The sequence below is a fragment of the Vicia villosa genome, linkage group LG3 (assembly GCF_029867415.1).
Source record: "Vicia villosa cultivar HV-30 ecotype Madison, WI linkage group LG3, Vvil1.0, whole genome shotgun sequence".
Taxonomy (NCBI): domain Eukaryota; kingdom Viridiplantae; phylum Streptophyta; class Magnoliopsida; order Fabales; family Fabaceae; genus Vicia; species Vicia villosa.
Genome location: NC_081182.1, coordinates 56841885 through 56865068, shown reverse-complemented (window position 1 = coordinate 56865068; position 23184 = coordinate 56841885). Strand labels below are relative to the sequence as shown.

General features: G+C 37.1%; 3 protein-coding genes across 4 annotated transcripts; 2 read left to right on the top strand and 1 right to left on the bottom strand.

Annotated features, from left to right (window-relative positions):
* Positions 1-3734: 3734 nt before the first annotated feature.
* Positions 3735-6307, bottom strand: LOC131661534 (uncharacterized). Its single transcript, XM_058931107.1, has 5 exons — positions 6026-6307; positions 5816-5919; positions 5522-5635; positions 4225-4308; positions 3735-4023 (listed from the first exon to the last, which is right to left on the bottom strand). The coding sequence occupies exons 1-5, from the start codon at positions 6261-6263 to the stop codon at positions 3967-3969; spliced, it is 597 nt and encodes a 198-aa protein (XP_058787090.1). The 5' UTR covers positions 6264-6307; the 3' UTR covers positions 3735-3966.
* Positions 6308-6427: 120 nt separating this feature from the next.
* On the top strand, positions 6428-11806 carry LOC131661533 (alpha-ketoglutarate-dependent dioxygenase alkB). Of its 2 annotated transcripts, XM_058931106.1 has the most exons (8): positions 6428-6609; positions 6695-6846; positions 7076-7422; positions 8069-8207; positions 8692-8758; positions 8873-8994; positions 11151-11290; positions 11387-11806. In XM_058931106.1, the coding sequence occupies exons 1-7, from the start codon at positions 6500-6502 to the stop codon at positions 11288-11290; spliced, it is 1077 nt and encodes a 358-aa protein (XP_058787089.1). In that variant the 5' UTR covers positions 6428-6499; the 3' UTR covers positions 11387-11806. The 2 variants fall into 2 exon arrangements, with proteins under 2 accessions (XP_058787089.1, XP_058787088.1); XM_058931105.1 differs by having other exon boundaries at positions 11151-11806.
* A 4362-nt stretch (positions 11807-16168) lies between these two features.
* LOC131661532 (uncharacterized) lies at positions 16169-16907 on the top strand. Its single transcript, XM_058931104.1, has one exon. It carries the CDS (start codon positions 16351-16353, stop codon positions 16642-16644), a length of 294 nt encoding a protein of 97 aa, XP_058787087.1. The 5' UTR covers positions 16169-16350; the 3' UTR covers positions 16645-16907.
* Positions 16908-23184: the final 6277 nt, after the last annotated feature.

Genomic DNA, 23184 nt, shown 5'->3' with positions numbered 1-23184 from the left:
GTATAACAAACACCAATTACAACCACGTCATCATAACAGGTAAATCATTCATTATACAGTGCAACAACAATAATACCCATTTGCACAATTAACAGAAGCAACCACATTATCACAACATACATCATTGCACATATCCAATTATGCACACCACAACCATTGCATCTCATCAACTATGCAAAACCAGGATAAACCACATTTGAAGAAAATGTTACTTTTTAAAATAAAATTAAGTTGTTATTGTTTTACTCAGTTCATGTGGTAGAGCATTCAATTTAAGGAACAACGTCCAAAACGGCGTCTAAAACTGACTTACGGTTTGAAAGTTACACATCTTTAACTTTTTACAAGAAAACAGTTATCGCTACAGCACGCGGCGCAACCAACGTTCGCGGCGCGACCTGAAGCATACAAACACGTTCGCGGCGCCAACCTATGCACGCGGCGCGATGCGAGAAAAGAATTACGCCTTCGCGGCGCCAACCTACCTTCGCGGCGCGAACTGGCAAAAACCAGAGATTTCACATCGATTGACAGCATTACGGGATTCATCCCAAAATCCTCAAAACTCAAACCAAGTTATGTCATGAACCTCAAATACCACCATATCAGCCACATACATGTTATAACACAAATATAACACACAAAGAGGATCATTCAATCATCATAACAATCATATAATCATACAATTCATCAAATCATACAATTCCCTCAAAATCATCCCAAAACCCCAATCCATCATATAACCAATTGACACAAACAATGCATCTAAATCAGTCCTATCATCTATAATACGATAAAAGATATTAACCGGAAGAGTCCCCCCTTACCTTAGCCAAAGATCTTGATTAGCCCTCTTCCTCTTCTGTTCCTCTTTCACGTACCAGCACTTCTACTCTTCTGCTTCTCTTCCACATCTATTTTCCTTTTTTCCTCAATTCCTTATTTTATGAAAAATAGATTTTAATTTAGTAAAGGGCTTTACTAACATAACACCCCCTCTTTACTAACACCACATCAAGCCCAATAACCTTTTTTTTTCCATAATTCTTCAATTAAATCCAATCAAATGCCAAATAATTTCAAATAAATAATTTAATTCCAATTTAAATCAAATAATGAAAATATGGGGTGTTACACTACAAGAGGTCGCGATGGTCTAGTCAACTTTATCAAAGGGGCCGCGATGGCATAATTTGACTAACGCGACAAGAGGCCGTGATGGCCTAGTCGACTTTATCAAAGGGGCCGCGATTGCACAATTTGATTGACGCGACAAGAGGCCGCGTTGGCCTAGTCGACTTCATTAAAGGGGTCGCGATGGCCTAGTCGACTTTTTCAAAGGGTCCGCGATGGCCTAGTCGACTTTATCAAAGGGGCCGCGATGACACAATTTAACTAACGCGACAAGAGGTTGCGATGGCCTAGTCGACTTTATCAAAGGGGCCGCGATGGCATAATTTTACTAGTGCGACAAGAGGCCGCGGTAGCCTAGTCGACTTTACTGCGCTTAGTACTTTTGCTGCTCAATTTCTCAAATGGAATTCGTTGTTCTCCTGAAAAGGTCGGAGGTACCTCATTAAAAATTCTAGTAGGGAAAAGAGTACTCCTACCGACCTTAATTTATTACAAGCTTCAAAGTTCTCCTTCGTTGAAGAATAACAAACTTATTTGACATCCAAATCCTAGAAAAACCTAAACTTTCGCTTTCTTTTATAGTTGCTCGACGACGGGGCATGCTTATTTCACTGAAGAAGATTAATGGCTTCCTCATTCCTCAACTTTCTGCTCTACCCCCATCACTGAAGCAATCCAATCTTTACTATGGTGTGTTAGAGGACGATCCCCTTGAATATTCTTCTCGGGCCCCCTTGTCTTCCTCTACGTGATACCTCTTCTTCATTCCTCTTGATTGTGTTGGACCCTTCTTGCCCGCAGATGATGAAAAAACATCGTTTACATAGGATGACAATTTACTACGTTGAATCAAGGCTTCTATCTCCTTTTTGAGTTGTATGCACTCCTCCGTGTGATGGCCTTCTACTCAGTGAAATGAGCACCACAGTTCCTTCCCACTGAGCGTTGTCACCCTGCGAGCCCACGATGGCCTGATTATTAGGCCCAGATGGCCCACCTCTCGCAGGATGTCCGACCTCCTCGAGTTGAGGGGTGTAAAAGGACGCCCTCTCCCTCTTCGAGATCTCCGGCTTCGCTCCCGGGCATCCTATTGTTGCGCACAAGATTGTTTTTCCTTCCGAAGCGCGTCCTTGTCCGATTTGTCATGAAGACTTTTTGGGATGAAGGGGTGATATTCTTCCCTGCTGATTTCTTCATCCAAGACGCTATAGCAAGAGGTATATTGTTTCCTTTGTGTCGGCCTTTGGTTTCTGAATCGACGACCCCTCCAAATCACCAACCTGAATATTGTCCTAGGGAGACCCTGTGTTATGAATTACCCTTTCATTGAAGAAGGCTCTATATTCATGAGCGTGTCTGATCAGCCCCGAGCGGTTACTGGGAGTATTGTTGATAGACGTTTCCCAATGTTTTCTCATTAGAAAGAACGAGATCATCTTCCAAACCAGGCCGGGGTATCTTGAGATGGAATCCATAGGGAGACCCATGTACCAATCCTATGCTTCACCTTTGAAAGTTCCTAACATTAATACGCACTTGAGAGTATCCGTAGCCCCGAGTGCGGCGGCTTGATTGTCCATGGCCCTGATATGTTGTCCGAGACCGATCCATGGCACACGACTTTATAGCAACGACAATCTCCTTCCAGGTCTACACATTTAATCAATGGTTCATCATGAACGTTGTGGTATTTCATCTTCCGATGGATGGTGAAAGCGGCAACCTCATGAGTTGAGGTGAAATGTCTCCCTAAGATGCAATTTTAAACACTTTTACAAAAAACCACCAAGAATTGAATATCCATTGTCATGTCGTCTATCCCCTTTTTTAAAGGCCACCATAAGCTCAATGAAGACCCAAGGGAGAGTCACTAATTCGTTGAAGGCTTGCAAATTAGTGTCCCATGCAGTGCATAAATTTCTCATTCTTTAACTTCTCAAAAAGTTTCCTGTGCATATCATCACATGAACTTCCTCCATCAACGAGGATCATTAACACATTTAAGTTAAGTTGGTCATGATGCCCATACTCAAGGAAAGATCTCAAGAATGCCTCATACTTTTCTCACTATCTTTGAACACTAAGGCCGCTCTGACATCTCGTCTGACGATGATTCTCCCTTCTTATTACCACCAACTCTACAATTGTTCGTTCCATTGGATGAAGCAATGAAATGATAGCCCCCAAAGACAAACGCTATGAATGATTTTCTTTTTCCAAATGTCTATATGGACCCTACGATATAAGGGTGGCTGACTGCACATTACTCCCTACATATATATATATATATATATACATATATATATATATATATACATATATATATATATATATATATATATATATATATATATATATATATATATATATATATATATATATATATATATATTTATATATATATATTTCATAGCAAGTATAACGCCTTTTTCAATTTTTTTTAGTAGGCAATTTAGACTTAGCAGAATTTGAACCTGAGACCTCGAGGGAAGTACACCCTCAAGACCCAAACTTGTTTCGCATACTCAACAAGGAGTAGCTTTATTTTTTTTTATTATTTAAAACCATTCTGCAATTAAAGGGAATCAAACAGGACATAATGCTCGGAGACTCATGACCTTCAATTATCATTTACATGCACATGTCTATAATAATATTATAATTATTGGAATCGAAACAAGTAATACTAAGTTACATCTTCATAAAATACAGAAGAGATCCAATTTGCACCGTATTATAACGATACTGTGGATTAATCAAAGAACAAAATCAGCCTAACCACATGTCAATATTCCAATTGGAAACACTGCATCCTATACAAAATCTAACATACTATAAAAAGTATTTCATCCTGTCATCCCTCCTCATAGCATTATATACAGCTTGGACCTGGAACATACAACAATATTCAATATCAAGGTATACTCAGCCAGGATCATTTGCACTGAGGGAGACACAATTTACACTTTGTAACATACATAATTTCACGATCTTAAATAATAAATTCATCTTTAGCAAAAACAAAAACGGTAGAAGAGGATCATTTCAGAGAGAGGAAAGGACAAAAAAAGGGAACAAGGACAGAAATACCTGTTCGCTGGAAACAACTTGGACTGGCCCAATGTTTACAGACACATATTTGCCCCTTGTTGATAACTTGTGCTTCACACATCCCTGTAAACCAATGTGTTAACAATCTTGAAAGGTGAACATCAACCACCAAATATATGTGTCGATGGAACATATTAATGAGAACTGGTCATGCAATATTTCACACTCTACCAATAACAACTTCAAGGAAATCACAACGTGCAGGGTAAAAATTATACTTCAAAACACATCAAATTTTCAATCAATGCCATCATATATTTCATGTGTTTGATCCCCAACAAGAAGATCGAAAAGAGCTCAGAATTGGTCCATTTTGTAAGTCCTAACTTCTGATGGAATACTCTACACGTCCTCATAATGTTGGTGCATTTTACGGAGCAATCAAATTCATCAATACCCACCAGGACACAGTTACAAGTTTTAATGTTTAACCGTTTTGAGATTCACGTGTCCACCACACTGCTATGATTGGTATGCAGCACAAAGTAGGAAAAAAACTTATGTAGGCCATTCGGTGCTAAATTCAAAACATCTGACTCAGCATGAAAGGAAACTGTAATCTTTGATTGATGTTGGCTACTTGGCTTACAAGTTTATTCATTACAACAATACTTTAAGTCTATTTTTCTCAATCCGGGTACGCGTGCATGTGTTTTGGTGCAAGCATGTAAGAGAGAGATGCCATATAATTTTCATTATTATAAACACAAGATAATTATTCAGTGTGAGTTTCACCAATCAGACAAAACTGTAAGTGAGAACTCTCTTAAAAAATGCACGTACTTTCATTCACTTTGAGAAACCTTTAGCAAAATTTTCAGAACCATTTACAGCTCATATTGGCAACCACGCATACATGCTTAAAAGTCTTTTGATAGTGTGAAACCCTCTGATCAGAGCCCTTCATGAAGCAGAGTCCTGATTCATGATTACTAGTCTCCGACTCTGTTGTCCAATTTAGACTAGTACTCATTAAATAGCTCTTCAGAGATATATTCTAAGTTTTTAACCCGAATGATAAAATGTACACCTAATGGTAGTTTGACAGTTTATAGTTTAGCATTAACACAACTATTGGCGACAACCACCTGATAAGCTTCACATGCACTTTTAGAACTACAACGGCAGCCAAACTACGTACTCAAAATTTGCAGCCTATACTGTACTTACTTCTATAGATATTGCATCAATGTTATCCACCAACAAACATTGCATCAATGTTAAAAAGCAGCCAAGTTACACAAGAATGAAGCAAAATCAGACACACTTAAGATACCTGGGGAATCGGCTGTTGAATTACAGATTCAACAGCAACAATCATAGCTTGCACAAAGTCATCACCACCGGTTCCAATTGCAGTGAACCCCCTAACAGTTGGGTATGAATTCACCTGCGTAGCACCAAACTCAAGCATTTATTGTTGATAATTAAAAAGCCACAAAAGTGTGATAAAGAAACCCAAATTAGTATAAAAAACACAAGCATACATGAGTACAAACCTAAAAACTAAAAAAAAAAAAAACTAGAACTAACAAAATTTAAACAAAACCAACACATAATGTATGAACACCTTTTTGTCCAAAGCAACCCATTCGTTAGTAGAATCATCAGTCACAGTGCCTCCAATAACCATATTCGTAGTTTGGCCAATCCTCCCTTCTGTCTTAGATACCTCTGCAACCATTAACCAATTGTACACAGTGTTATTAGCTTTTATTTTAAGCACTTTTCTTGAAAAATTAAATCAAATGGTTGAGATTTGAGAAGATGAAATTATCACCTGAAATGGCCTTCAACACAGCTTCTTGAGGAGGACCTTGATCGTCTTGAAACGACGGCTTATCGTTATGAGAGCAACGGAGAACTCCTCCACCGCCACGGTGAAACGGACGAGCCTTAATGGTTTTGCACCGAAATCCTCCTCGCTTATTTGGATTCAAATCAAAAAGTAAGGGTTTGAATTGGAATTGAAATGGTTCCACAATAATCGCTGAACGAAGCATGCTCCTGCACGCCATTTTCTGTTTTTTTTCTGTATTCTTCTCTTCCCCCGCTTTGTACTCTCTGAAAGAACACAGATTAACACAGATTTTTTTCGATAAGGAACAATTGAAATGTCTTTAATACCCTTTTCTATTACAAATATTACAAGGGTTTTATTGACTTTTGACCTCAAACTGATTTTTCCTCTCATTTGTTAGTTTTTTCAAACCCTAACCAAAACTCTTTTCACTCGGTTCGGGTTCATTATCCGATGTACGGATCGGAGAACAACCGTGAAGATTCGGAGCGAACGGCTTTCCGACGAACGGAGAAGAAGTACAAGCTCTACTATGATAACAATGCTTCATCCAAGAACAAAAAGTATTTAATTTCTTCTAAATGTAGTTAGTTTTCACTCTGTTTTTCCTTTTTCAGATCCTAATTGTGCAATTTTCTTTCTTCACAGGAATAAACAACCGAAACCGGTGGACTTAACGGAGGTACTTGACTTCAGATCAATTCTAGAATGCCATAACCGCAACGCTGAGCTTCCTCAAGGTGTTGTTGTTCTTCAGGACAAATTCAGTTCTCCAGTGTTCTCTTTGCAAAATCACCCTGGTAATGTTTTTCTTCTTTTTCTACGCGTGATTTACATGATTTACATGTTAGTAGAGATTTGACTAATCATTGATTAGCTAGAAACTAATAACATGAACAATTGAATATGCTTGGAACTAACTATAGAGATAGCTAATCGGAAACTAGTGTTCCATTATGGAACTAGAGTTGATCGGGGAATGGTGAATAAACTGAATAAACTCAATGTGATTTGATGCTTGTTGTGCAGGCTTTTATTTTATACCTGGGGCATTGAGCATAGAGAAACAATGTGATTTGATAAGGGAGAGTTTAACTGAATTTCCGCAGCCACCTAACAGAACAAATCACAATGCCATATATGGTCCTATACACGATTTGTTTGTTGCGGCCAAAGAAGGGAAAGTTTTGGTTGAAGAGAAATCTCCAGTTACTTCGCATGAATGTAGTTCTGATTTGGATTGTAGGGATGGTGAGGAATGGAAGTTTTTCACGGAAAAGGAAGCGTCCTTAAGAAAAAGCAGATCAGTTTCTGGTTCTTCTTTGCTGCGAAAGTTGCGATGGAGTACCCTTGGACTACAGTTTGATTGGTCCAATGTGAGTTATGATTCACCCTTCAAATGTTTTTCGGCTGCATTTAGATTTAAATTTTAGTTATATGTTTATTTTATTTGGAATAGAATGGAATCATATCTACTAATATATACTGTTTCACTTTTGCTTTGGAGAACTATTAGCTGGTTACTTACTCCCAATGATTTATTGCTTAGCATACATCCCGTTTTTTGCGAGATAGGAACTCTCTTTCTAGTTGTGACTAAGATACAAGAAAGTTGCTTGTAAAAGCTTGCATCACAATTCCAGGGTCTCAATGTCCTTGTAGCATACACCACACGTCCACACCTTGCTTAAACTACAGATTTTTGAGGTTGATGATTTGTCGTTGTTACTTATAGATTGCTCAAATATACCTTAAGTTGTATTAGCTCGTAGGAATACATTCTACTCTGTTGCGAAGATGTCAAATAAAATACTTTGGAAAATGCTTACAAGTGCACTTAATCAAGTATAGTAATAATGTCTTGAAAAGTTGTGTAGTCAATTCTTTAAAAGTCTAAAAAAATGCTCTATTCAACACTGCATTTTCCTTTTTTTTGTTTCGTAATGGCACTTGTTAGCATGACCCAACTTTTTTATGCTTGCTTTTGTTGGAAAATCTCTTAATGTTTATGTATATGTACAGCGAAATTATAATGTGTCTCTCAAACATAACAAAATCCCTGAAGCACTATGTGAGCTCGCCAAACAATTAGCAAAACCTGCATTACCTGCTGGAGTTGAATTCCAGCCTGAAGCTGCGATAGTAAATTACTTTGCATCAGGTTCGCATAAAGCAACTTTTTTTTATTGTGCGATGGTTCTGCATGTCCTCTTTTCTCTCCATTTTTAGTTTAACTCCAATGCATGTTAAGGTTTCTTTGTTTTACTTTTTTTGTTAAATGAATGTTGAAAGAATAGAGTTTAAAGAAATTGGTTTGTGTTTGGGAATGCTATTTAAATGCAACTTAAGAAGAATCTATTTTGCTTGGTTGATGCGGATGCCTTTGTGTGTCCCATTTCAAGAGTACTACTCTAGATGTAAAAATTTGAAATTTTTATGTCTCTGAAAATTAGTTGTACTCAATTTTCCTGAACAAAAAGTGCTCAAACTGTGTGTTATCCAAACAAGCACTAGTTGTAAGAGACAATGTTTCCTTTTGTTAAAATAATACCTGTAACATGTATCAGCGGTTTTTGTAACACACAATAAAACACCACACAATTCAGTGATTTACCTCTAACTCCGATGTATCTATTATACTGCAGGGGACACACTGGGTGGCCACCTTGATGATATGGAAGCAGATTGGAGTAAGCCCATAGTTAGTTTAAGGTATTATGCTTATTTCTTTGGACTATCTTGTTCTTTGGTTTCTAGATACAAGCATGTCAAATGAGAGCTACTAGATGATGAATCCTTATAAGTTTCTTATCCTCTTTTCTTCAGCTTGGGCTGTAAAGCCATTTTTCTATTGGGAGGAAAATCTAGAGAGGATGCTCCCCTAGCGATGTTTCTTCGAAGTGGGGATGTTGTACTCATGGCTGGAGAAGCAAGGGAATGCTTTCATGGTAAATATTATACCCTATTAAGATATATATGCTATAAACATCGAGTCCTATAATATTAAATTTGAATCTTAAATGAAACCATCTCATTCTCATGAAACTACATTTTATTTTCATTTTATGTCACATTTAAAATTCTATATTTAATAAAATCAAATTATTATTATAACTATTTAATCAAACCAAGTTTTCTCTTAGTTTTTACATTAATTTCCCCAATTAAAAACATGGAGTATAATTGCATATTTGTAAAAAACAATCATTAAATATTAAATGGTTTTAATTTCTATAAAAAAAAAATTCTCTAGTACTATTCAAATAATTTTTATCAATCTTTTTTTAAGAACATTGATTTTTTTTAAAACATTGATTTTTTTTTTTGTTTCAAGAAATAACCATAACTATAATTTAACTATTCATTACATAGATATTTTCTTGTTAGAACATAGCATTTTATATGACCATTTGAATTATGTCACTTGGATGAGGATTATTAATTTGAGTTCACATATAATTAACATTGAGATATTAGGAAAGTGGCTGCCGAGGTTAGAGATATATAATTGTCATTGCTGGTTATGGTACAAGGTATAGAAATATAAATATGGCAGTGGGGGATCAATATTGGGTGAGAAGCTGAGGGTGTGCTTTTCTTGGTGAGAAGATGTAAACAAGATGAATAAAGGAGTTTGGGGGTTCAGGAAGAAAACATGAAAGATCAATTTTTACGGCTATTTATTTTGTCAAACGACAAGGCATAAATGGTAGCAGATATAAGACTAAAATAGGGTGTGGGAGTGGATGTGAAATTGGAGGAAAAAGGCTTTACTTGTGAGAGGAAGAACTGTTGAGTGAAATGCAGAGTATGGTTGGTTTTGTTTTGACTAAGGAGGATGAGTGTGATTGGTGGGTTTGGAAAGGATGAAAGATCTCTGGACGGCTGTTTATTTTGTCAAATGACAAGTCAGCAATGGCGGCAGATATAAGAAGGAAAAAAAGGGTGAGTGGAAGTGGAGTTGGAAAAGAAGGTTTTACTTGTGGGAGGAAGAACTGTTGAATGAAATGCAGAGTATGGTCAGTTCTGTTTTGAGTAAGGAGGATGAGTGTGATTGGTGGATTTGGAAGGAAGGAACATTAGGACAATATAAGGTCCTATAAGGACTCAAGATAGGGTTGTAGTAGAGACCTATCTAGAAATATGGCATAAGGAAGTACCATTAAAGGTGTCTTTCTTTGTCTAGAGGTTGATTCAAGATAGAATTCCACTAACAAGAAAATATTTTAAGAACTGGGATCATTGGACCTGATGTGCACCAGTTTGGGACTGTGGCCTAGCTGGGTCCATGAAACAAAATTTCCATGAATGTCCTGTATTTTCAAGTTATGGTATGAGTTATTGAAGTAGATTGGTTTGGTAGCTTGAACAATGAAACTATCGAAAACTTTTGGCCCTTTGGTGGTTTGATGGTCAATATTTGAAGATAGATTTGTTACAATATGATGTGTGCCTGTTTGGGAAGGCAAGTCTGTTGTGGTTGAGTATTACAGAGCAGGCACAGGAAATATCGTGGAGATGGTTAAAGATAGAATCTAAAGATGGTTGCCAACCTTATCATTTTGGTTCACCTACCCTGCTGCTTGTTTTGGCCTCTATTGATAAATTGCAGTATGTAAGAAGAGTTGGAGTGATGATTTGATAGTTCAATTGAAATTAAGAAGCTGTGATGGCTTGGTATTTACTTGCTTTGCTGAGCTTGTAATTACTATTATCTTATTTGGTGCGCATTGGCTTTAGTCTCTTGATGGGGTATTTTGTTTCGGTAGTTAATCATCTGCATCGCATTTTGAGGCATGTGAATTGCTAAAAGTGGGAGTGTGGAAAGACTAGCAAGTAATTCGGGTTGGAAGTATTGGGCTGCTGGAAAATAGTTGTTCCACCTGTTGTTGTAGGGTTATGTACTTGCCTCTGTTGTCAATATCATTATGCAATGTTTGAATTTTTGGTTGTTAGACTTCTCTCCCAACCTTAGCAACCTGTGCTTTGTGTTAGTGTTTTTTTAATAAATCCTTTTGCCCTTTAAAAATAGTGTCTAACGTTGATTTGTTTAGCTTCAAAATTCTGTTTAATATCGGAAACTGTCTTATTATACATGTTATAGGTGTTCCTCGGATCTTCGCCGACAAAGAAAATGCTGAGATAGGCCATCTTGAGGCACAGTTGGCGCACGAAGATGATCTTTGTTTCCTAAACTATATTCAAACTTCAAGAATCAACATCAATATCAGACAAGTGTTTTAAGTAATATTTTCTTCTTTCAAAATGAAATTTTGTTAGATTATGAGAAAAGAAAATATATATAATTTCTATTTAATGTGGATATTATATCATGTTCAGCAAACCTTGCGGCAACATCAACTCATAACTTATGCTTGCTTTGTGATGATGAGGTCTGCAACTTTCAGAAGCAATCTAAATTAACAACTTATTATTAACATCCTGGAGATAATGTATATCTCATCTCATACATCCCAAATTAAACAATGTAATAAATTAGCTACCCATGCCAAGAGCCGTGGAAGAAGTTTATGGTCGGAGCAATAGTGTGCACGCAGAAAGATGGCTAGAATAATAGTCGCATTAGTCACAATCTTTAACCGCACACGGCTTCTGCCTTGTCGACAATTGGTTCTCGTTTTAGATAAACGATTCTTGAAAATTTCAACAAAACAAATCATGTTTTGCAAATAACTTTTGTATGGTCATGGACTAATGGTGTAAAAGACAAAATAAATGGTCCCAATATTTTTTCTGTTATGTGGGACTTTCTTCCCCGCTTAAATCATCTAAATTTAACCAAGTGGTGGGGAAATCTTCCACATGAATCTTGAAGTTAAATTACATCTTCATTACATTTTTCACTTGTTCAGATAAAATTGAAAAGGCCAAAATTTATTACTTTCATATAAGTGTGTGCATATTACTCCGAGTGATTTTCCTGATTGCAAAATAAATTATTCTTCACAATTTTATTTAATTACTATCGACAATTATATAATTTTTTTTAAAAATAACCAGAACTTTCAAATTAATTTAGAAATTAATTAACTAAATGACCATTGTTTTCAAAAAATTTAACTAACTAACCAACCTTGGGTTTGAAAATAGATGTACACGCCAACCCACATGACACCTAAGTATACAAAATATATGTACACGTCATCTTATATGGTGCTTGTGTGTATTATTAATTTTTTTTTTATTTTCTTGAATTATTATTAAATATTTAATACAATAAAAAATTAAGGTAATACTATTGAATCATAAAAAACTATTACATTTGGGGAACAAGAAATACATATATTTTAATGTTCTGGTTTATCGTAACGACTCTAGGTTATGCACTGAGGCGCTTGCCTAACTCATTGACCCTTAATGCTTTGAGGTTTCTGTTGTGTGTGGGTCGATGACTCTTGGAATATCTCCTTAATGTGCTCAGTGTCTATGTAATTCGTCAAGTCATCAAATTGTCTCGAATAACCATTGTCAAAATGTCGGTTGCCTATGCCTTAAAAGTTTTGTTGTGGTAGGGGTGGTGGGGAATCAATGGTTGGTTGGTAGCACTAGGCATTTGAATTGGCTTGGCAAAAAGACAATATTTCTTGTGGTGTGTTGAAGCCATATTTTTGTTGGGTACTACAGTGATGTGGCGTTTGCAGGATTAGTGGATCGTTTGGGTTGTATTCGTCGAGTTGACCCAAGTCGGGGCTAGGTTGAGATCTGAAGGGGCCCGCATCGGGGCGTTGGCTATAGCCTTGTTGTTGGTATTGAATTTGAGTATGTGGTTGGTAGGTCTTGGTATTGGGGTTGAGTGTTAGCGGATTGTTGTCGTTGTTGGTTGTAGGTGTGTTGGTGTTGGTTGATAAAATAGTACAGTGTTTTCAAAGGCATCAGAAACCTTCCTATAACCACATTGGTGAGATCAACTTATTTTAGGATGGCTTCACTGTTCACGATACGGGGTGAAAGGTGGAATGCAATGTTACAATCAGGGCAGTTGTTCAGTGAAATCTGCATGAAATTTATGAAGGAAGAAACTGCCAAAGCCAACACCCATCAGGTTACAAGTTTCGACTGTTTTAACCGCATTTTCAGTGTCAAAGAAACAATTGACCACAATGAGGGTCATACTACTTAGGGATGGCAATTTGGCCCATCTCCAGTGGGTACCCACAAAAATACTCACAATGGATAGGGTAAAAACCCGTATAAATGGGTACGGGCACGGGCTTGGGTAATTACCCACTTAAATAAGCGGGTATGGGCAACTTAGTACCCAGCCCGCCCCATACCCACACAACATATATATTTATATATTTTGATTTATATTATTATATTAAAATAAATGTCTATCAATTTTCAAAAATACATCGATGTTAAACCATTACATATGTAACATAAGTGTTCGTTTATTTTATAATTTTTCAATAAGTTTTTTGAAAACATTTAAATGTTACTCAAAACTTAAAATGATATGATATTTTATAGTTGATATATTTATTTTTTATTAAAAATGCGGGTAATGGGTACGGGTATGAGTACTTACATACCCAAAGGGCACGGGTACGGGTGCTAAAGTTGTTACCCAAGCGAGTATGGGCTCGGGTACGGGGATTTTTTCCAACCGCGGGTATGGGGATGGGTACTATAGTACCCTACCCATACCCTGCCCATTGCCATCCCTAATACTACTGAATGGTTGGTGCGACTGCGGAAAGTTTCAAGTATTTCGCATGCCTAGCTCTCATGTTATATCGACATGTTCATATGCTCACCGTGATTCCTTAACATTGTTATCTCCCATTTAAAAGATTGAAACCTTGCTCGCCGTTTACATCAATGCATTTCCAGAAATAGAAAAAGAGGATTACTAGTCTCCGTATGAAGGAGAAGTAGTTTGGCATAATGACAGAATACGAAGGAAGAAAAATGGTAGCCCCAACAACACACGTAGTAGAACTGAAATGGATACGACTGAAAAAATGGAAAGGATGTTGTTCTGGACACGAAATATTTATAAGGACGCGACCTATAGCAAGTAATACGCATTTGGGCAGCCGAGAACTGCATATAGGCAGAATCAGGTACTTAACCGGAAGGCGGGACGTTACCAGCCATTATGGGCGGTTACAAACGTTATAAGGCCATTAAGATGCGGTTACGGATGTTACAAGTGATTAATGGACGGTTACATGGCCATTAATCACAGCTATTTAATATGAGTTAAAAGCCCTGCACTATAAATAGGCCTGAAGATCTCAGAGATCGACAAGCTGATCCATCACGGGATTAGACTTACAAATGGGCTCCCGTATGAGGGATAAGCCAGGCGCTCTCTTGGAACACGTTGCCTATCCCACCGCTTCTAAATCCCCCAAGTCAGTCACTAAATCATCTTTTCCCGAGGCTCCCCTAACCTCTAAGGGCAAGCTCCTCGGAATCTGCTTTTTTTACGCAAGACTATATGTGTAGTATATGTCGTTAAATCAAACACAATTGAAATAATTGTCCCAATCGTAGAACAAGTTCTGCCACCTAATAATTGTATGCATTCTTTTTAATATATTTTTAGAAATCATATGAACTTTATTTATTCCTTAAACATATTTGTTACAACTAAACAAACACAAACAAGACTAAAACAATAACACGAACAATAAATAAAATATCTAAGATATCACAATCGTCATAACAATATCATCTGATTTATGCATCATAGCACATACATCATTGTCATTTTTTACTTCATCCCACCAACATCCTGGTTCTTCAGTGACAATTGAGGTGGTCGTTCTAAGCCTCTGAATTCTTCTGATGATTTCACCATCATCGAACTCCCCGCCTAACTAGCGGATCAAGGACCACTTGGGATGGTCCATGGAATGGATGTTCCAAAATTTCAATTTAATTGGGGGTTTCACAATAGAGAAACAAATATACCCATCTTTTTTGAAAATAAGGTTAGATGCCATTAAGAAAAAATGAGAGAGAAAGTGAGAAAATGTGTGAATAATTGTGGGAGAATGTGGGTTTTATTTATAAAAAAATCCATAATACATAGGAGTCATCCCATATGGCTCATATGCATACACATTGCACATATGCGTCATATGGGGTGGCCGCCTTGGTTTTCAGCTGCAAATACCTATTAGATGTAATTTCGACGCTAAATTGGATATAAGATGTCAAGTAAGACTTAAGAAAATATTTAAAGTGAATAAGCTGACTTCAACGAAGATTTAGAAGATGATGTTACATTAAGACTTAGAATATTTTCGAAACAATTCGAATGTGAGTTCGACGAAGAGAATTTGAAATAAGGCTGATAATTGTATTTTGGCCTTATTTGTTGCTTAAAAAGATGTGTGGATACCTATGAAAGGCAAAGTGCATGCAAACGAGAACATGTTATCCTCTAGAGAAGAGATCGTTCGTTACCGTTACTGCGAAAGTAATATAAATAGGAGTCTTAGCATTAGAATTTTGGGTGTTTAATATTGTACCAAACTCAAAATTACTCAAAGTATCTAAGTGTTGTTGAAAAAGAGTTTTCTGCGAATATGTACGTATGAAGCACTATCTTTTATTTCATGTCAATTTACTTACATTAACATTATTTTCATTCCCTTTAAATTTCATTCGAAATTACTTTTCTTGCCTTTATTTTACATACACCATCTTTGCACCATTTTTAAATTCACCATTAGCTCGAAGAAATTACCCGTAAGAGAACTTAAACAAAATTATACACAAATGTCCTATAATCAATTTAGTCGATTCTATAAGTAACCAAAATATTAATTTTGAAAGAGTAACAGTTTATCAAAATCTAAGATGAACCATGACGTGCGCTTAGTTTATAGCACACTCCAAACTTAATTATTTAAATAATTATTTTAAAATATTGATTGTTTGGGTTTATGGTTATTTGAAAAAAATGACAATTGTAATTCTAAATTTTCTTTGAGATATGTTTTTTTTATAAATGTCTTGCATGTTTTTTTTTTGTGGGTTAAATGCGCAGCACCGTTAATTAAGAAGTGGCTTTTCCAGAAGAGAAACCACAATTGAAAAATAAAACATCTGCACTAGCATCCAAACCCAAACTTGTTATAGCCACCAAACATAGTTTCGTCAACGTGTACAATTCCACAACCACTTTATTTATTTATTCATCTCTATTATATTTCTTTCTTATTCACCACTCCAAATAAAACTCACAAAATCTTTATCTTTTCTCTTCTCTCCCTTTACGTTTCCCCTTCCATCTTCATCTTCCTTAGTATCTTCTATTCAAGCAAATGGGTCCACTCGTGCTGAGCCAATTAGCCACCGGTCTAAGCGTCCTGGCCGGAGCGGTTCTCGTTAAATCGGTTTTGGACCAAAAACCCATGGCGGGTCAATTTCCCAGATGTCCCAGCTGCAACGGAACCGGTCGAGTCCCTTGTCTCTGCTCACGCTGGTCGGACGGTGATGTCGGTTGTAGTACGTGTTCCGGTTCAGGCCGCATGGGTTGCAGCAGTTGTGGTGGGTCCGGGACCGGTCGACCTTTACCTGCTAGAATTACTGTACGACAACCGAACCGCCCTTCCTAGTTGACCGGTTCGGTTTAGAGCTTGTTGTCATCGCTGCTCCCTTTAGCGTTAGTAACATTTTATACATGTTCTTATTTTTATTTTATTTTATTTTTTACCTTCCTATCCCAAATCAATCAATCATATAGGTGTTTGTGTAATATAAGTGCAAATTTGACACTTGAAGTAGAGAGAAAAAGGGATATTATCATGTTGTAAGTAAATTACTCTGTAAGTAAGAATCTTGATCATCATCGTCTCAGTCAACATATAATTTTGATTAATCCTATTTAGACTTTCATTTACAAATGCTTAATTTTGTGTTGGGATATTGATTTTTATTATGAAATAAGTCCTTTGACCATTTCAGAGGATTCTGCAAGTAACTTTAAAATGATGGTACAATTTTGTTAATGTTGGGTTGGCGCTCATGTGTTTGGTTGGTTTTTAATTGCCTAACACTAGATTTGTTCAACTTTATCTAATTTCTAGCTAATGTTAACAATTTGGCTTGTGATTAGGCCTTGCATAATTTTCATGTTATTTTGTTGAATTGTTCAAGTCTTAGTGCGCCTTTATATGATGCAATTTTGTGCTTGTAGAGTGGTTTCCAAACTTTACTAGTTAAGACGGATACGAGTAAGATGTTATTTTATTTTTAATTCTTTTGAATTGTGTTATTGATTAGTGATATGTTGCGGAATCAGAATTTATGTCGATTGATGACGTAGGACTCTAGAATCAACGATGTTGATCTCTAATACGGTAGTGTGGAGTGGACCTGCAAGGTTAAACCTTAACGCCGAAATTAGTTTCAGAGTCTAAGATGAGTATGGTGAAAAGTTGAGATAAAAAATACTTTGAATCTCATGTGTGCTGACTATATATGTTGGATAATCTTGATCAAGCATTATTTGACTCATTTCTTGGTCCTTTCGTACATACCAGCCTGGAAGTCTTCAATGTCGTGGGCGACCCTTAGTGATGATGTCTAACCATAGTGAGAAGCAGAAAAATCATTGATCAGTTACAAAAGTAATGGGAAACAAGTGCATTAAATATTCTCCCATCCTAAAGACGTTTCACCAGGTTTTCAAGCGTCAGGCTCTAGGTCCACAAGTTCGGGTATTCGAGTGCATTTGAACCGTATATATTCCCAAGGAACAATTCATCCATCACCTATTGATCTGGATCGTTGGGATGTTGTTGATTTTGTTATAAAAGGTTGGCTTCTTTTCAAACGTCTCTTTTTTCTCCTTTCTCATTTAGAATATTCTTTTTCTCCTTAGTTCACTATTCTGTTTGCGAATTTCGACGATTTCATCCCTTGTTGTCTCTTCATTTGTGGGTCATTATCTTCGACGTATGTGCAGCCATGGTAAACTCGGGAAATATGCCCTTAACTGATGCTTTTGACCTAGATAGCAATGGTCCACCATCATCTGTTGGAGTTGAGAACTTAAAACTTGTGGACATTTTCTACGGGGTGGATTTTCATGCTCTTGCCCAAAATATGCCTAGCAGTAGCTCTGGGTTAGAATAGTACTCTTTTAGTTATGAGAATGATATGTCGACATGGGAAGTTGCAATTCGTGCGCGTCTCCCTTGTTCATGGCAAATTTAATTTGGGTCTGACTTTATTTAAGATGGTGGAGTGTGAGGCTGGCTATTCCATCTATTTTCTCGGGAAAAAACCTCCTCATCAGTGTTTTGTTGTTGCTGATGAGAATGATTCATTTTATGACGCAAATTGGAAATAGTTCGTCTTGAGTAGGTGATGGAATCGACTGATGCAGGTGACTATTTTTGGATATATCCTGTGTATTTGCAAATAATTTCTTCTTATATCCAAGAGGCTGCTGTGGAGAAGGTTACCTTCAAAGTGGGATCGTCCTCTGAATGTTCTATTTCCACAATCCCCTTTGACAAAAGGATATACAACACGTTTGATGGATTCTATATTCCCTTTTATGATTTCATTTTTCAGAAACCAGGTGTTTGACTTCTGCTAACTGCTTTTGAGAAAGAGGTGTTGGATCACCTTCGGATTGCTCCCTAATTCCACCTCATTGCTTGGGCCTTTGTAAGGGTGTTTCAATATTGATACGAATACAAGGGGCAAATGGGTTCTGCTTTGAAAAAACTCTCCTTTCACCTTTTCTCCATGAATCCTCCTTCTAAGAAAGGGCCTAGTCATAGTTAGTTTCCCTTCGCCATAATAACGAGAAGATCTTCCATGTTTATACTAAAAGCTGGAAGAAGTTCAAACCTCATTACTTTTTGGCAACATCTATTTCTCCCACTACTCACACAAAACTTTGTATCTTCTCGACTTTTGCTTTGGGTCTGGTTGGTTGCACTGACAGAACCCAGAGATTTTTGACCCCATACCACTTTGATGTGAAAGTAAATTTTTACTCAGTCCGTGTCCGAGCGGCGAAGTAAGAAAAATAATGACAGGTCAACTTTTTTGGTTAGGACCAAAAGAGGTTCTGGATAGTAGCTTACTCGCAGAAGTCACACCAAAAGGCTGAAGCTACATGGAAAAGTTTCTACCATTCAAGCGACGGACAATGCCGAGCTCTCTCCCTTTCAAGTGCCTCATGTATTTGACTGTCAGATGCCTCACACTGCCTCTAAGATAAAATTATGTGTTTCCTTGTAGACCTGATCTCTCAGTGTAACACCCGAGGCCGAAAAAGGCGAGAGGTGGTTGCACCGCATGGAACACCTGAGGCCTGAGATGGCAATGGTGGTCGCCACATCGGAATGAGAGGGATCCTAAGGCTGTGCAGGTATGGGACTGCATGGTCGAAGGAAAGCTTATAAGGATTGATTGGTACTACCTATACCAACAAGATGCATCTTCTTTTCGGGAGCCCGTTCAATAAGAACTCCACAGTTAAGCGTGCTTGACTTGGAGTAGTATTGGGATGGGTGACCTTCTGGGAAGTTTCCCGGAAAGCGTGCGAGTGAGGTCAAAGCATGCTGAAAAGACCCGTGTTGGTTTGTGGGGTCAGTCGATCATCCCAAAGGCAGTCTGGGGCGTTACAAATGGTATCAGAGCTATACCTCTCCCAGTACGATGTGGTTCGAGGACGAACCATGCGGAAGCTGGTGGGCATGTAACACCCGAGGCCGAAAAAGGCGAGAGGTGGTTGCACCGCATGGAACACCTGAGGCCTGAGATGGCAAGGGTGGTCGCCACATCGGAATGAGAGGGATCCTAAGGCTGTGCAGGTATGGGACTGCATGGTCGAAGGAAAGCTTATAAGGATTGATTGGTACTACCTATATCAACAAGATGCATCTTCTTTTCGGGAGCCCGTTCAATAAGAACTCCACAGTTAAGCGTGCTTGACTTGGAGTAGTATTGGGATGGGTGACCTTCTGGGAAGTTTCCCGGAAAGCGTGTGAGTGAGGTCAAAGCATGCTGAAAAGACCCGTGTTGGTTTGTGGGGTCAGTCGATCATCCCGAAGGCAGTCTGGGGCGTTATACTCAGTGTCTTAGTTGCTAGAATAAAGCTTGAAGATGAGAAAGAGGCCTTTTCAAGTTAATCGAAAGTTTTGTAAGAAGAGGTAGTCAGTCTAGATAAATAATTGTTAGACCTTTCGATCGAGGGTTTGAAGGGTGATGCTTTAAAAAATGTCGTGTACTAAATGGAGCTGTTTGTTCTGGCCGTTCAATCTCTTCATGGTGTGTTGAGATTTGAACTTGGAAAATTTTAGGTTAATTTGAAAGGACTCTTTTATCTGTAGAGTGAAGAATGTTTGTACTATAGTATTAATTTTCGTTGTTTTTTAATTAAGTTTGTTTTGTATGCTAGACACGTATTTTCTTTTCTTTTACCTCTCCTTACCCCCTTTACGAGAGTGTTTACCGTAAATTTTAATAAACAAGCTCTAGTCTTTAAAAAAAGTTATTTGCAGGATCAACTAGTTATTCCTAGGACATATGTGCATAAACTCTTAAAAGTGTGTTTGGTTATTGTGTAAAATGTAAATTGACTCTAACTTGTTATATGAAACAAAGGAAGTAAATTTGCAAAAAAGGTAAAGGATTTTGACGTGGTCGAAATCTGTGTAAAAGGCAATGTAAAAGAAAGTCGAAATGCTGGAGAAAGATAAGTAAAAGGAAAGGAATTTTTTTTGCTTAAATATGTAAAGAGTGGTGTTCAGAATCATACATAGTCGCTCAGTTAACTTGTTTCTCACTTTTCGCTTGGATAATTTGAGGGTTTGGGTTTTTGTAATGAATTGGACACTCTGAGTCATAATGCTAGAACTCTTATTTATACTAATACATGACTAATTGTCTACAACATTTTTTCCTTAGAAATTGACATGTATTCTGCTGCATGCTTCTCGGCATTAGATTTGCTTCCACATGTTCTTTTGGCATGGATAAGACCAAAAAATAGTTATTCGTTTTAAACTTGCCATTCGCTCCAATTGCTGATGTCGAAGTATTGGATTTATAACTTTGGGGAAAAAAATACTAAATCCCATCTTCCACTTCAGAGTAACGACTTCAACTTCTTGGGTTAGAACTTTATATATCAAAATACTCATGGCTTCAACCTCCTAGGCTAGAATATCAATGTCAAAATATTTTTAAAAAAGTCCAAATTTCACTAAGTATTTGTGTGAACTCCTTTCTTATTTGTTGAGCTCAATAACGTCGAAATTCTACGATAACAAATTTCCCCCCAAAAATGCCACATTCGACAAACTATAGATAGTGGCGTTTTTTAATCTTCTTATCACTATTTTAAGTAGTGCGCTGCCGTCATTGTCATCGTGACAACTTTATCGAGACGTCGCCTCAAAACGTGCAGCCCTAAAAAAATCATCATGGCTCCAATTTCCTAGGATAATGTGGGACACGAAAATAAACCGTTTGACTATGCCTTTACGCAAAGACCATATGTCCCTGAATTTGGTGCCATTTGTCCAAAAGATAAATTTAAGAGTTTCTCTTTTTTTCACTTTAAATACTCTTGTTCCTCATTTCTTCTTCTTCTTTCAGCTTCCAATTTCTTCCAAACAAAATCTCTTCTTTAAACTCTTTCTTCTCCAATTGTCATTCTCATCACGTGTATCAATGTCTTCTTCCACAAAACCATTAAATTCAAACATCATCAACATCGACATCATTTGGCTCGACATTATGATCTCTAGTCTGTCCATCTCTACTTCCTCTACGTTGGAGAGTACGGGGTCCACGAGACTGTTCAATCCTCCTATAATGAGAACTGGTGGGAACTACTCTACCCTCCCTAGTTCACATCTGCTCTCGGTCATCTTCGTCGCCTCCACCATAGCTCTCTACAATTGCTCTCTACTCTGGCGCTTAATCTAGGAACAGTCTTGTTGTCTCTTCATCTTGTTCTCACTACAAAAAAAAAGGATAGATCTATCAATTTTTTAAAATATTCAGTCATACCCTTGCATATACCGACAATTTAGAAAAACATGGTATTGCATATACAGGGTTTTACATGCATTTTTGAAATAATTGGTATTCATGCACACATTTCTAAAATTCGTAAAAAGAAATGGTTTTCACGAAATATATGGTATCCTATCAAAATTTCCAATATAAATGCATAAATTAAAAAAAGTAATACTTACTTGTAAATAATTGGTATTAACTGCAAAATATTCGGTAGAATCCAAGCTTTTGAAACTTTGAAAATGATAATGTTAATGGGTAATATTGTCTTTTCTAAACTATAAAGGTATTATGTTCAAATCATGTGATATGAAGAAGCGTCAGGTACAATAGAGGAAGTGCCATGTAATTCCTCAATGTATAACCAAGAGTATTTTCCCTGCCACCCCTTAAGTTGTACCTCACACCCCTTCAATTTTTCGTTATACAAAAAAATACCCCTCTCATCTTTCCATTAAGAAAATGTTGAAAAAAATTTCTCTCGCACAAAAAAACAGTAGGCAACCGAAAAAATTTGAAATGCATTTTTACCAGCATTTTCAAAAAATCTGGTGCTTGACAAATTTTACCAATTTTTTCAAAAACACCATGGATTACCGAATTTTTCCAAGACCCTGGAAAAATCAATAGTGTTAATTTTCAATGGTTGAGATTTTATCGACACTTTTGCAGGGTTGTGATTGCACCAACAATTTTATTTGGTACATAATGATTTAAAACTTTTATAAATATGCACCATATGATGTTAAGATAAATATCTCAGAATGTCTTAATTTTGGTATCTTGCATTTGTGTATACCAATGACGTGAAACCTCCTGTTGATTTTAGACTCACAGATGACACCCCTCTTGATTTTCTAAAATCCAAACGGGATAATCTCTTGCACTACCCAGACAACAAATTGGTGATTGAGATTGAGTATCGTTCACCCTCAATTGAAAATGAAGGAAATATACAGTTCAGCATGTTTGAGGTGAAGACGAATGAAGATTTAAGGGTTATGTGGAGTACATTTCACCGTTACAAAATAAAGGATCCAGTCGAGGTAGATGCAGTAGTTGCGAGATCTGTTGACGATATTATCAACATGTTAAAACGTCATGAA